Genomic DNA, 15,668 nt, shown 5'->3' on the forward strand with positions numbered 1-15,668 from the left:
TTTTCATTCAAAAAAAAAAAAGGAATAAACTGCTATAGAGTTTAGAGAACAACAGAGCAGCGCACAACTCCAATCACGATATTGTGTGTACTTTGACTGGTGTAACTCGAGTTTTTGAAACAATGAGATTCATTGATATGAAATGAAATTCGGAGGAGACATGTATGTAAATGCATGTACCATATCCTTTCTCGGACGCATCTGAGAAACCAATTAGAGATATATTGACATAACTTGTGTCAATATGACGAGGAACTTTGACTTGAGCAATAGAAGTGATAGATTTTGAAATGATATTCCACTGAATAATCAATTCTTTACTAAACGGGTCATCCCAGCCGAGATTTTCCAACGAGAGTAATTTCAGAAAATATTTGAAGCTAAATACAACGGGACTTAACAAGCCGAGAGGGTCGTACAATTTTGCAGTGTAAGACAAAATAGATCGTTTTGTCGGTTCATCAGTAAAAGGTGAAATAGAATAGAAAAATTCATCAGATGATGGGTTCCATCTGAGACCGAATACTTCAAACTACAGAATTCAAACTTTGGGTAGAATCAGTGAATACTAAAGGATTTTCCAAAAAAATGTCAGAGAATTGAGCTATAGCTTCATGAACGTTTGACGAACACTTTCTCAACTGTAATTGTCCTTCTGACATGAGCGCATTTAATTGATTGATCAATTCTTTTGCTTCTTGTAAGCTATTAGCTCCTGTCAAAACATCATCTACGTACATATGATTTCTTAATGAATGGGATTCAAGAGGGTATTCACTTTCATAATCAGTCGCTAACTCAATCACTGTTTTTTGAGCAAGAAAACTGGATGATGTTAATCCGTATGTAATCGTTTTCAACTCATACTCACTGAGTTCTTGTTGTGGTGAGGATCTGTAGAAAATATGCTGGTATTTTCTATCTCCTGATCTTACTGATATCTGTCCGTACATCATTTTATATCAGATGAGACTACAACTTTGTGTGCTCCAAAGTTGATCAATATATGATCAAATCTTTTTGAAGTTTGTAACCTTTGTGCAATACTTGACCATTTTTACAGCCTGCGGAAGGATTGAAAACACCGCGAAATTTAGTTGTTGAACTGTCCTCTTTTCTTACACATAACATGGGAATAACTTATGAACTCTCAATGTTTGTTTCAGCTATGTGATCCAACTCAATGTATTGCTTCATAAAATCGTGATACTGTTGCTCCATAGTGATATCTGAATCTAACTTTCTCTCTAAAGCAAAAAATTGGTTTTTGAGGCTTGACGGTTTTCGCCAAAACATACATTATCGGTTGTGAAAGGCAATGCAACTTCGTAACGCCCTGATGGCAGTCGTACAGTTGTTTCCGCGAATAACTTGTCACAGTATTCATGAGATGGATCAACGACTTCATCAACTTTAATTTCTTCAGAAGCCCAAAATTTTTCAATTAATTGTTCGATAGGCTCGATGCAAGTTAGTAAACTAGACACAGAACTTTGTGCTGTTTGAGATTGAGTTTTGGTTTGACCTATGATGACAAAACCAAAGACAGTTTTTAGAGCACCGGGAGAGTTTTCAAATTTCACCTAGCTTGCTTTCAGACAAAGTGTGCATGAAAACATCTGCACCCACCGAGAAGTACATCAACAGGCGCTGATTGGTGAAAATTTTCATCAGCTAGATTGAGGTCTGACAAATGTTCGAAATCACTGGGGTTTAGTGAGACTGATGGTTGATTGCATGTTATATAGCCGAAATATTAAGATTAAAATTAATTTTCTTAGGAGATGAAACATGGAGTTTTACTTCTCCAAAGCTTTTTGTTGCGTTAGAACCAATGCCAATCAACTTTTTCTCAGAGACTACAGGCTTCAGATGCAACTTTTCAACAAGACTTTTATTGATAGCTTTTATCTGAGAGGCGGAATCAAGAATTGCTCTTGTTTTGTGAGGTCTACCATAAGTGTCATACACTATTATGATAGCTGTACCCAGTAAAGAAACTGAATCTTTACTTTCATTAGCAATGGCCAAACTGGTGTTGCTCATTACTGCACTGGATTTTTCAATATTATTTGACTTGGGATTACTATCAGATTTCTCAACTGATCACTTGTCAACATGAAGCAAACTGTGATGCTTGTTTGAGTTACAAGATTTGCAAGCTTTTGTAGACTTACAAACATTTCTATTGTGCTTGCCAAGACATTGAAAACACAAGTTCAATCGTTTAGCAACTTCATATCTTTCAGAAGTAGGCATTTCCATGAGTTTTGAACAATTATATAATAATATTTTCGCCCCACTTGGATGTAATGAGCTGGTTTACGTGCGTCATATGGAGGCCGAAAGTGATTGTTTTCTGGCCAGGCCGGTAAAATTTTTACGGCCCTAGGGCTGTAAAATAACCTTGAAGTCAGCTGATTCTGATTTGATGTGAACGTGTTTACAAAATAGTTTATGAAACGGAATAAGTTTATGCTTCTAGAATTGAATAAAGTATTTTGCAATAAGATACTATCATTTTATTTGGATGAATGAAATACAAATGAGATATTATAAACTATTCAAATTCAATTTTCAGAGTATAATAGAATCTAACCTCAAACCTCCTAGTACTGCGTTTATCACGGAACATAGTGGATAAACGGAATTATTTTATGCTTCTAGAATTCAATAAAGTATTCTGCAATAATATACTATCATTCTATTTGGATGAATAAAATACAGATAAGATATATATTATTATAAACTATTCAAATAATTCGATTTTCAGAGTAGGATAGAACTTCTAACCTGAACTTCCATTGACATTCAGATTGGCCAAATTTCAAGTGTGCTAAAACAGCTGATCAAAAACTTTTCATTATTTGTGTTTATCATTCAATAATTAAAACATTTATAATAATATCATCTTATTGTCATTTGGAAGAATAAAAAGTTTAAACTCAACCTCTTACATAATTGAACATAATCTTTTAGGTTATTTAGACAAATCAGAATAAAAAATAAAAATACTTGGACAATTTCCTGATATTCAGATTACCTCAGATTTGCTAGAGCTATGACCTTCCACTTTTGCTTTTGGAAGTGCTTATAATAGACAATAAATTATTTTCATATATATATTGTTTATTTTTCTGTGTGGCGAAAAATAACGTTCTCACCATGGGCAAAAATGTTTTTCCGGCTCTCAATCTTTTCTAGTCCTCGGCCTACGGCCTCGGACTTGAAAACCGATTTCGAGCCAGAAAAGTCTCATTTTCGGCCCTAGGTGCGAAATATACTATTTCACTTGACTTACAAACATTTCACGACTGGCGAGAGTTAGACTTATTTGAGTTATATTTCATATTGTCTTGCAATTTGTTACCTCACGGGGACTGGTAGGTCGACTTGTGATTAAACTTGTTTGAGTTTTTCTAGGTTTTTCATTTTCCGAAGACGAGGTTGCAGGTTGAACTAATTCAATCACTCTTGATTTATTTGTTAAAAAATCAACGAGGTTTTTGTAAGTAGGAGACTGGTTTGGAGCTAAACTATTTTTAAACTCAACCCGAGTTTTCTGATCAATTTTTCTTAGTAGAATGGATAGCAAAAAAAAATCAGAAAGGTTCTCAATGTTCTGAAATTTTAAAGCTTCAATTGAAGTTGATACAGTGTCGATAAATTCACGAATGGACGTGTGATCTGACTTTGTTATGGATTTGCAATCCATAATTATGTCCATGAAATAATTGCAAGTTAAAACGTTTATTTGCGTATCTTTCGTCAATTGATCTTATGCAATTTTGTAGTTATCATCTGACAGAGTCAAAGTGCTTATACATGTTGAAGCTGAACCTTGCAAACAAGATTTGAGGTACTGAAATTTTTCAATATCAGACAAACTATCATTCTGATGAACTTTCTGTGACATACGTGAATATTTTCCCCCGTTCAGTTTGTTTTCCCAAGTTAACAGTGCAGTGTTTGTAAAAATTCAGTATCAACACGTAATGCTAAAATTATTTGCAGTGATTGTAATAAACCGTGTCATGGAAACTGTGTAAATATGTCCAAAGCGGATATCGAGTATGTATCAGCCCAAAAACAAATTTGGCGTTGCCCAACATGCTCGGAGTCTAGGAGGAGAAGCATGGCAGCAGTATCGGCGGCCGATGATGGGAAAGCTAACCATTCCCAGGTTATTTTTATGCTGGAGGAGGCTCGAGAAGATCGTTAGAGGATGGAAGAACAGTTCAACAAATCTTTCGAGTTCGCTCATAATAAAATTGAGGACCAGAATAAATTGATTGTGGAACAATCGAGTAAACTTGCTGAGTATTTGAAGGTTATTGAAAGTCTTAAGCAGGAAAATAAGAATTTGAAAAAAGGTCAAGGATTTAGAGGATAGGGTTGATCACGTCGAACAGTATACGCGAATGAACACTGTTGAAATTGTTGGTGTTCCTGAAACGACCGGAGAAGACACCTATGAAGTTGTGAGAAGTGTGTGTACTGCTCTAGATTTAGATATAAAACGAGAGAACATTGATGTCTGTCATCGCCTGAAAAAGATGCAAGGCAGTAATCGTCCGGCTGGTATCATAGTGAAATTTGTTAGGAGAGAGGATAAAATGAACTTAATTCACAAGAGAAAAGTGAAAAGAAATTTCTCTACTCGTCACTTGGGTCTCAAGGTTCCAGAACAGCCAGTTTATATAAACGAGTGTTTGATTCCAGGTAACAAGAAGCTTTACACAGCGGCGCGACAGATGAAGAAGGATAAAGGATACACATATCTCTGGGTGCAGAATGGTCACATCCTTATGAGAAAGGAGCAGGGATCACAGGTGAAAAGAATAACATCCATGGACACTCTAAATTCCCTTTGAGACCGACTTATAAAAGAACTGATAACAGCTTTATTTCTTGTTTCATTGCTTTTGTTTCCTGGTATGTTTTTCGTTTTTGTTTTTTTATTTACAGATTTTTGTTATAGTGTCGAGAACTTTTTGTTGAACATTTACTTTATTTTTGAATTACTGCTTAATCATATTATGTATTATTTCAAATGTTATTATAATCGATGAGTGATGATTCTTTTGTAGAGTTTAATGATCTGTTGGAGGTTCCGAACAAAATTAGCATTTTCCATCAAAATATTAGAAGTTTACGTGAAAACTTTGATCGATTTTCCATTTACTTACACTCTTTAATAACTAAACCAGCTGTCATTGTTTTATCAGAGATTTGGATATCGGATTTTGAAACGGATTCCTATCAATTGGACAGTTACAATCAGTATACGAAATGCAATAATACGTACAGATCAGGTGGTCTACTAGTGTTTGTTTCGAAAAAGTATTCGGTTACTTCAAATACCGTTAGATATGATAGCAGCCGATGCAATCAAGGTTACTCTTGATCTCGCCTCTGGTCCCAAATTCTCTGTTATCGCTGTTTATCGTCTTCATTCAGTATCTGTGTCAACTTTTATTGAGCAGCTTAACGATATTTTACCTTCATTCAATGATAGAAATTTAATGCTAATAGACGATATAAATTTATGCTTACTTGAATCTTCGCGAACTGTAGACGAATACCATACTTTAATGAGTAGCCACGGTTTCACGCAACTATTAAATTCTCCCACACGTGGTAATTGATGTATAGATCATATCTATCTCAGGTCAAGAGACAATATACTGAGGCCCATGTATTATCTTCTGGTCGTAGTGATCATGATGCAACTATCTGCCTTTTAGATTCAAATTATTTTCTATCAAATGTCAAACCGTTTTATTATACAAATCAGAAAACTAGAACTATTGATAGGACTTTGCTTTGTAATCTGTTGAAAAATGCAGTTTGGACTGAAGTTTTCAATACAATGAATGTGTCTGATGGATTTGATATATTTTTAAAAACTTTTCACGAAATAGTAAATAAAGCCACCATTGAGAGTAGTAAATAAAATAAAATAAATAATGTCAAGATTTTGAAACCCTGGATGACGGTTGAGCTATGTAAGAGACAGCATCATAGGAATCGCGGTTGTATAAAAAAGTAAAGAAAAATCCACTAAATTTTAGATTGAAAAGAGAATTTGATATTTTTACCTTTAAATTGAAACAGGATATGGCAAATAAGAAGAACCAATACTACCATAATTTGTTTGATATGAATAAAAATAACCCACGAAAACAATGGGATACAATTAATAAAGTTTTGAGTACCAAAATAATAAGAAAAATGCCCTTGATTCAATTAGGACATTTGACAATCCACATTTGACTGTTCAGCAACCACTTGAAGTGGCTGAGGAGTTTAATAAATTTTTCGTCACAATTGTAGAAAAGCTTATCGATCAAATCGATGACTCTAGCAATATGAACCCTTCTGATTTTAATAAAATGTTTCCTCCACTTTCTGTGCAAAACTCCTTTTTCTCTTTCCCAACTTGTGTAGATGAGGTAAAACGAATAATTTCTCAATTGAATCAAAATAAAGCATCTGGAATTGATGGTATATCAGCGTTTATCGTTAAACTTTCCAGTGAATTCATAAGTCATGTGCTAGCTCATTTGATCAATCTAAGTTTTGAAAGTGGTGAATTTCCCGCATGCTTGAAGAGGGCGGTAGTCATCCCATTATTTAAAAAAGGTGATTGCATGGATTTGAATAATTATAGGCCTATTTCACTATTATCTGTGTTCTCGAAAATTATTGAAAAAATAGTTAAAGCAAGAATTCAAAAATTCTTCAATTTAAATAATTTTCTGAGTGAGAACCAATATGGCTTTATTGAGAAGAAATGTACAGAGGATGCATTGTTATCTTTCTGTTCAGGAATTTTCAATGGGCTAAACAAAAACTTAAATCTCTTGGGCCTGTTCATTGATATAACTAAAGCTTTTGACTCTGTGGACCATAACATTCTTTTGCATAGATTGAGGGAGGCTGGAATAAGAGGCATTGCTTTAAACTGGTTCAAAAGTTTCTTGGTGGGCAGAAGCCAGTGTGCTCGAGTTAAGAATATTCTGAGCTCTTATTTGACCATCCCATGTGGGTACCCCAGGGCTCGGTATTGGGACCAATTTTATTCCTGGTGTATATAAATAAATTATGCGCAAGTAATCTGAGTGGAACAGTTACTTGTTTTGCGGATGATACGGCTCTGCTGTATTGTGAAAAATAAATTGATACGGCAACTTCTAAGATGCAAAGTGACTTAGATTGGATAAAAATTTGGTTCTCAGTGCATAGGTTGGCTCTGAGTACTAAAACCAAATTTGTTCGTTTCTCTTTGAGATCAAAGCCCATCCTGCAGGTTCCCGTACTATTCAAGTGTGGTGTCTGCCTATCTAATCATAATGAATTCTGTACATCTTGTGTAAAGATAGATCAGGTGCAAAATATCAAATATCTTGGTTTAGAGCTTGATGAGAACTGCAATTGGAAGGTTCACATCCAATCACTCAAAGAGCACATGAATATGATGCTTCGTAAATTTTATTTATTGAAATTCATTTGCCCTATAAAAATTTTGAGATCTGTTTATTTCGCTATTGCAAATAGCAAGCTTCAATATGGGCTAAGCTGTTGGGGGGTGCATATAAAACAAATTTAAACTCTATACTTATTGCACAAAAAAGATTGATTAGAATGATGACATCATTACATAGGAGAGCTCGTCATTTATTCCTTGCAAAATACAAATACCGTATATGTTATTTCATCACGGTACTTTTCAAAAGTTTCAAGTTGATCGTTTATTTTGACTAAGATGTCACTACCTGATGCCTCAATTCCAATCGTATCCAAAGTTATGGCAACTTTTTCTAAATTGGAACAAGCTTTATGCAAAAGGATTTTTAACTGTATTTTTGCTTCATCGAATGAACTGTTTTCACTGCTTTCACTCTTATTTAGAGTTGAAACAGATAACGACATGTTGTGATTAGCAACACCTAAAGTGTAATTCGACATTTTGTCTGTTTAAGTTGCAGACGACAATAACAAGTCAGCTGGCGAGAGCAACTAAACAATAGCAGAACAACTGCTAGGTGCTACGGAATGAAACGCAATTAGAGAGGTGAACAAAGGAGGGGAAGGAGAATCTTGACCCTGATGTGCTGTACCTGGAGATGTAGATCCGAAGTCTGCCGATGACAACCGATGATGAGTTGATCCGATGAATCGCAATGATGCACGAATTGACACGAGCACGTAAAAGAGAAGGACGCGACTTTTGCTCACAATAATGGCGAAGGCGTCATATGGAAATTCCGAGAAAAACAGGAGAATTTGTGAAATTCGATAAATTTTGACATGATAAGGGTACCGACGTGAAACAAACGGTGATCTTTACAGATTTTTGTGTTCATTTTGAATAACATGGTTGGAATATCGAAACACTGATCGATAAAAAACTTTGAAAATTGTGATCACGAAGTAACAAACACGACACTGAATGTTTTAAGAACGTTTGTAACGTATTGTTATAAACAAAACACTTATGCACTGTTTATGCTCGTTTGAGCAAGTAATCAATGCTTTAATAAGTAATGATAAACGCAATACACTTTTTCACGAGTTATAAACGTTAGAAATAAGACACAACTTTCCGTAACTTACTGATTCAATCCTTAGCCCGCGAGATACCATGATGTGAGAGATAGCACAATGAGAATTATGGAGGACTGAGTTTATTAACTTTTTGTATCTGTTTTGAGTGTTTTATAAATTGAAATTGTGAAAAATATTATTATAATTGTTATGAATAAATTATAGATGAATAATATGAATTTATATAATTACTGACCGCTGATAAGTTTTTGCATGACGTTGAAAGCATTGACAAGCATAACAGGTTGATCAAGGTCTGGAGCACTGTTGCCAAGTTGGTTGTAGCACTGCAGCAGTGCCGATCCTCCCAGACGCACTTTGCCACAACCGATGTCAATCAGAAGCAGCGATCCTTCACGTCCGCGTGCCGGACTCTTTAAATCCGGAGTCACTGTCAATGTTATGTCCGGACATGGCGCGTACGTCGAAACCACTAGAGTACCTGATTACAACAGTTCAAATTCCAGTCAACTCGTGTTTTATCCAGACAAAAGTTAAAATTTCAGTCAACTCATGTTTCACCAGTCAAAACATGCTTTTCGTTTTCCAAACTACTTTGTAGATCCTCAAACACGCATTAGTTATTTGTGCTTCTAGGGAACAAAGTGGGACATTTTCTCCATGAGAGAAAACGTTTGAAGCCCCTGACGAAAGCCAAGGGCGACAATTCCCTAGAGGGAGAAAAAACGCTTGTTTTCCCGTGATGTACGCAACATTTCTCATCCACCTTCATACATGAAAATATATTGTTCGACTTCGCACCATAGAACAAAGCTTGTTCAAACTTTTGACATAACCAAAAACTCAGATAATACGAGAATGAACCATTGAACTCTGAATAATCTATTATCTGAGCTACTAGCTTCCTATTTCCTATGCTACTTTCCTACTACTATCCTACTTTTCCTATGACTATTTATATTCAATTTGGATGGTACCTTGTCACGCAGCCTCTTTATGGTTTGCTTAAGGTAGCTTATTTGGTTCAAAAAACGATTTTTCTATTCTATTCTATTCCTACCTGTCACCAACTCCGGTACTTGGAGACTGGAGACAAAGACTAATAGAATTGCTTCCCATGCTATTTAAATGGAGTTGATTTTAGTCCCAAGGGCGTTAAGTGACTTTTTTAATCCGTAATATACAAAAGTGATATTTTAGTATTCGTTTCCCAGAGAGTAAAGTAAGACTTCAGATAGTAGGTGGAGGAAAAATGAGTTTTTTTTAAATCACAAAATCGAAAATTGTGCACATTAAAGTATGTAATAATATTGATGTCAAATTAGTATGAAAAAGTTGGATTTGATTCATTGGTTTGTTTTGTGTAGCTACACTTCAGAATTTCATAGAATTCTCAATTCCAATTTTCTAAATAATTTGAATTAGATGAAAACATAAGAATGCTTACATAGGGAGGGAATTCGATAAGAAGTTTTTCATAAAATATAAAAAATGAATTACCAGGAGCCTTGATTGATTTTCCGTCAACACGAGCCGCCATACTAAGGGAATCCTTGCCACCATCGACGGCAATATTCAGTTGTGACATCACCTTGCACATAGCTTCACACGCCTCATAGAGGGCAGCACCCTCTCCTGGCAATTTAGCAGCCCACATCCAATTACCGCTGCATTTCACATCCTACAATCAATTACACAACTTCAAATTCAATAATTTTTGCGCTGTAGGTAAAAGTTTAGCTCCAAAACTGAAACAAAAGCTAAATACTAATTTTGTATGCTGTCATATAGGCTATGCCGTTCTGATAACAATTACTGGCAAGTCATCAGCAAATTTCAAAAATATACATTATTTTGATTGAAGATAGTTCAATGTTTTAAAAGGGAATAAAACCAGTGAAAAAATCACTAGACTGACTACATTTCATAGTCAGTTATTTTCCTTTTCCATCAAGTCCATTAGGCCGACATTCATGTTTTGTTTAACTCAATTTGCCTACAGGAAAAATCATCATTCCATTTCCCAAGTATATCCGAAATTGTATTGTAATGTGATGTGGGAAGAAAATAATTAATTCGTTAATAGTGATATAAATACATTTAGCATTTCCGTTCAGATTTGCAGTTAAACTTTGAAAAAAGCCTATGCACTGAACAGCACACAACATATAATTGATCATATATTCAAAAGAAATTAAGAAGCACAAGTTCGAAAAAATAGACAGTGAAAACAAGGCAAAACAAACTGAGATGATTGAAACATGTCTATGGCTTCCCACTTTTGCGATACTGAGTATATGCTGAGGCCGTGCTGGCTACGAGATATTATGAGTATCTGCCATGCTGGCTATTGTGACAGGAACTTCGTTTATTTAAATAATTATAAAATGAATAATAATTGTATTTTATATCCATACCAAGTCCTAAAGCCTCCGCATGGTCCTGGCGCTACATTTCAACTGTTCAATTTCATAGAATTAATGATTTGTGTCATTCCCCATTATATTGTAATTTATAATTTTTCCTCCTCTCCTTATGGGATATGGATTATGATCAAGTGACTAGGAGTTGAGGCTTAAAAAAATGTGTTGAGTTATTATGACTATAAGCTACAATACTAACCAAATAACTGAAAATAAATAATAATAATATGTTTTAATTGGCCGAAACCGGTCGTGTCTTAAAAGCGAATTAAGGGAGTAATACTATGAAAAATAAAATAGATGAATATACAACGACTATCTTATAATATCATATACATTGGAAAGGGCGATTTCCGTAATAGCCTCATGAATAATCAGATAAAGTATTTTAAAACAGGAACTTATTTATTCTTTAGTGTATTAGAACGAGCAATTATAATGGAGACAACAAAAATGAATTCTCAATAAATTGAAAGTACTAAATTACAGTTTGACATTTATAGACATGACATTTTAGCTACAGCTTGAACAATGCCATTGATAGAAATACCAACATCCCGTTGAGCCAAAGGTTTTTAAAAAGAAATTACAAACCTTCAGAGTAGTTATTTGAGCAAAGACCAGGTTAGTGAGTGACTCTGCCACAGTCATTCTAGCGCCAGCCGCAGCATCTATCAGTCCTTTGATTGGTTGCTCTCCTATTGCACTAGCCACTCCCACCTATACACAATCATTTATTTTTTTGAAATACGTAAGATAGCTCACATACAACTTCATGAAGTACCTTATTGACACAACCACTACAATTTCACCATATATAATGCAAGACAACTTTACACATGACAAAAGCTATGGAAGGAAGAAAAATAATAGTAAAAATATATAAATAAAAGGAAAAGAGGCGGATTTTTAACCGTATTATTCATCATTCGAACGAGAGACTAAACAAAATCAATTCACAATATTATTTTTATATAGGCTACATATTTAGATTTATAGTTTATTTTAAATTAAGAATGTCAAACATTTCAAAAATGTGTTGTACAAGATCAAACAAATAATTTAACTCACACAAAAAGTTAATAATAATTCGAACAATGGAATCTGATTATTAAGAACTGAATATACAAAGTTCATTTTTTTCAACCTGCGATTGGCCATAAATAAAATACGAATGTATATAAAAATCATTTTTTCACTTAAAGTTGCTTACACACATGATAATTCTTCAACATAATTGCTGTGAGATATAGGCTATAACTTATACCAGTGGACCAACCTACTAAAGTACTATTAATTAAATGCTGCCGCCGAATGGGTGATTATGTTGTTTTGGAGCTCCTCGTTAGTTTGGGAGCATACATATTAAGGTGTGTTTTCGTAACGGGCAGACGAAAATTGAGGTATTTCTATTGGTTTCTTTATTCTTATAATTTTTACAAGAGAAATTGAAAATGGATTTACAACAGAAACGCGTGAAATTTTCGAAGTTCAAAGTTTTGTACTTTCCAGACCTGCACAACGAATTACCTATTTGAAAAATAGAATATGGTTAGAAATTGCTGATGTAATAGAGGATTCAAGTAAGTACACTTAAATTTCGCATAATAAAGTAGGCTAGATCTACCGTACACAATTATTTGATATAAATTTTATTAGTAGCCTACTAGCATGTTTACAATTTTTATTCAGGTAGCCCACTGTAGTAGGCCTTTAATAACCTAGTCTCTAGGTCTAAATTGCTATCTTTTTCATTTTTCAAGAGGTTAGAAGTTGACAAAAGTTTATTTATTTCTTTTTCAATGTTTAATTTGTAGTATTTAATAATAATGTAAATCCTAGACTAGCTAGTTTGTGTATGGTAGAGAATTATCACAAGAAAGAGAGAAATCTAATCAACTGATTAGATTTAAACTCATTCAAGATTGATTGATTAGATTAACATTAAATAATCAGATTCAAAACATTATTCAACAAAGATAACATTTAGCATTTCATGCTAACAATCTTTTACACTTTCAGTAAGTTGGCCTAATCACAAAATACATTTTTTATAATGCAGCTAGTAGTTTTCACAAACAGATTTATTAAAAATAACATCATAATTTGACTTAGAAGTATTTCATTACATTCTAAGTCCTAAACTTCCATTATCCTTGTTGCACCTCAAAATAGTGTAAACCCATAGTTTATCAATATAATAACAAAACTAACCTGACTATTAGAACATTTACTTTGTCTTTGGTACCTATCTATGAATTAATCTTCTCTTAATTTATAATTTAAAATCACTTGGAAACAATATTAAATAGATTGTTATAGTAATAACTTGATTAGAGTCAGTGTAATTGAATATTGAAAGACTGCCATTGGAAAAATATAAAATAGGTACTATTTTTCTGGTTGACCATTGCTACCAAACTCATTTAAAACTACAATAGTAATGTATTTGAAAAACTTATTCATGCTCTATTGTTCGATATATTGCGTGATGCCAGGTAGATCAATATGAATAGTATAAATTAAAACAGGAGACACACAACATAGATAGATTAAAAACACTGAAAAACTTACATTATAATCGGAAATTTTTAAGGAACTGTGTCCCCTTTCTCAACCGAGCAGAGAGTGTAATGTAAGTTTTTCAGTGTTTTTAATCTATCTATGTCGTGTGTCACCTGTTTTAATTTATATTATAAAACTTTAAAGTGTTTTCTGTTATGTGCTATGAATGTAAGTATATACTTATAGTATTTATATCTAATGTAAATAGTTTATTGAGGCCCAGTTCACTTCTAATTTATTCAAAGTCCAAACTATGTCTTATCATTGATGATTAACTTCACATTATCTCCAAAATGATTATGCTGAAAGATTATGTTTCTTTTTTCAGGTACCATTTACAAACAAAATATTGAAGAGAATGTGCTCAAAGGAAATGCATATGAATTCTTTTTTGTTGACCAGGATGGAACAATTCTTTGGAACCTATAGTTAGAATAAGTTAGTTAGGTAAGATAAAATTCCACTCATTTTTTTAAACTTTAAATAGGCGATGTCATTTTATATAGTTTCCCATTTTTTAAAAAGGTTTATCCACTTCAATGTTTTATTATCGATTTGATGGTAGATATTCAAATAGTAAGATTTAACTATGGTACGTGACTAAAATAATAGAAAAACTGACTGAATTTTGAAATCATTAATAGCTTACAGGAAATCTTAATATTTCGAAACTACGTGAAACCACATGAGATCAAGATGGACAGTTGAGAAGAGTGCTTAAAAAACAATGTATTCACTTATCATTTTACAGGGAATAGAGTTATTCATAATATTTGGGATTCCTTCCATAAAGAAATAATTTATGTAACATTATCTAATAATGTGATAACATTACATCAATAATTTGATGTTAAAATTGTTTTTAAAACACTCTTCTCAACTGTCCATCTTGATCTTGAGTGGATGATGACTTTATAAATGACCATACATTAGAACTATGAATAGATGACTTCAAAAATTCACCCAGCAAGTGCTGGTAGAAAACACTGAATAATAGCTTTTAATGACAGTCATTCCACCTTTTAAAATTTATGATTAAATTCATGGATGAAATACCCACATTGTTCTGAGAGAGATTTATGTATTTGTAGTTTGGTATTCATTTTCAAATCACTTAGTTCTACTTATAATGTTGTAGATAATCATCATTTCAGATTAAGCAATTAATTTATTGATTATTTCCATTTGTTTCATTAAACTTGTTTCTCTAAATGTAGAACTAAAAATTACTTTATGCAGTACATTTTGGAAGAGTTAAGTAAACCAAACGGTCGAGAAGTAGGCCTACTGACCACAGAAATAAATAAATAATTGGTATCCAAAAATATATTGTTCACCAACAAGTTCTTTTGACCTAGGGGCACACTGATTAATCCCAATTCCTGCATAGAGATTTATTTATTCAATCATTCAGAATTACACAACTAACAGATTGATGCTAATAATAATTCAACTGAATGTTGGTTTATTGGAATTTCTCATATAATATTACTTTGTCATTATTGGGGGGTTCCTTCCCAAGAAATATAATTAAAAACTTATACAGATTACAATCAATTTCAGAATTCACTTTGCAAAGTTTTTTTTATAATGAATAATAAATTATCTATAACTTTTTGATTTCAGGCCGTAGTGATGTACCAGCCAGAAGTAGAGGATGACAAAGAAAATCAACTATGAATAATATTCCATGGATATGATTCATGTATGATGTAGTAGCCTACAGAAGAAAGAGATGGACTAATCTAAGAAATATATTCATTTTTTCAGTACATCTTGATGTGTTTATTTCATGTTATTCATAATAATATCTTCTTTTTCTGATCGCTCCTGCTAACTGCTTCAATTCAGGTAGTTTTGAAGAAAACAGCAAGTGACATGAAATTAATAAAATATGTTTTAATTGTTTATACTTGAGGGATTTTTAAAACTATATTTAACCCAAAAGCATCGAACTCTTATTAACAACTTTATTGGTTCTGTATGTCTTCTGCTTTTTTGGAACTAATAAAATTATTTAACATTGCTGACTGGCAAATGCTATAGGTAACACGTAGTTAAATAATAGACTTGAATTGAATATAAAATAGGGTATCACAATTATTATGT

The 15,668-nt window shown here is 33.2% G+C and overlaps 1 protein-coding gene and 1 long non-coding RNA gene across 2 annotated transcripts in view; one reads left to right on the top strand and one right to left on the bottom strand.

Moving 5' to 3' along the window:
• Positions 1-15,668, bottom strand: part of LOC111062983 (phosphoribosylformylglycinamidine synthase-like) — a 75,552-nt gene that overhangs the window by 28,884 nt on the left and 31,000 nt on the right. The window contains exons 14-16 of the mRNA XM_039441865.1: positions 11,589-11,714; positions 10,072-10,252; positions 8,807-9,052 (exon numbers count right to left, since the gene is read on the bottom strand). Of these exons, the coding sequence (XP_039297799.1) occupies positions 8,807-9,052; positions 10,072-10,252; positions 11,589-11,714 (553 nt within the window). The remainder of the gene's footprint in view (positions 1-8,806; positions 9,053-10,071; positions 10,253-11,588; positions 11,715-15,668) is intronic.
• Positions 12,443-15,331, top strand: LOC111052382. The gene is made up of 3 exons (XR_005573308.1): positions 12,443-12,577; positions 13,888-14,006; positions 15,186-15,331. It is a non-coding gene; the product is annotated as an uncharacterized LOC111052382 (long non-coding RNA).

Source organism: Nilaparvata lugens, chromosome X, assembly GCF_014356525.2.
Source record: "Nilaparvata lugens isolate BPH chromosome X, ASM1435652v1, whole genome shotgun sequence".
NCBI classification, from domain to species: Eukaryota; Metazoa; Arthropoda; class Insecta; order Hemiptera; family Delphacidae; genus Nilaparvata; species Nilaparvata lugens.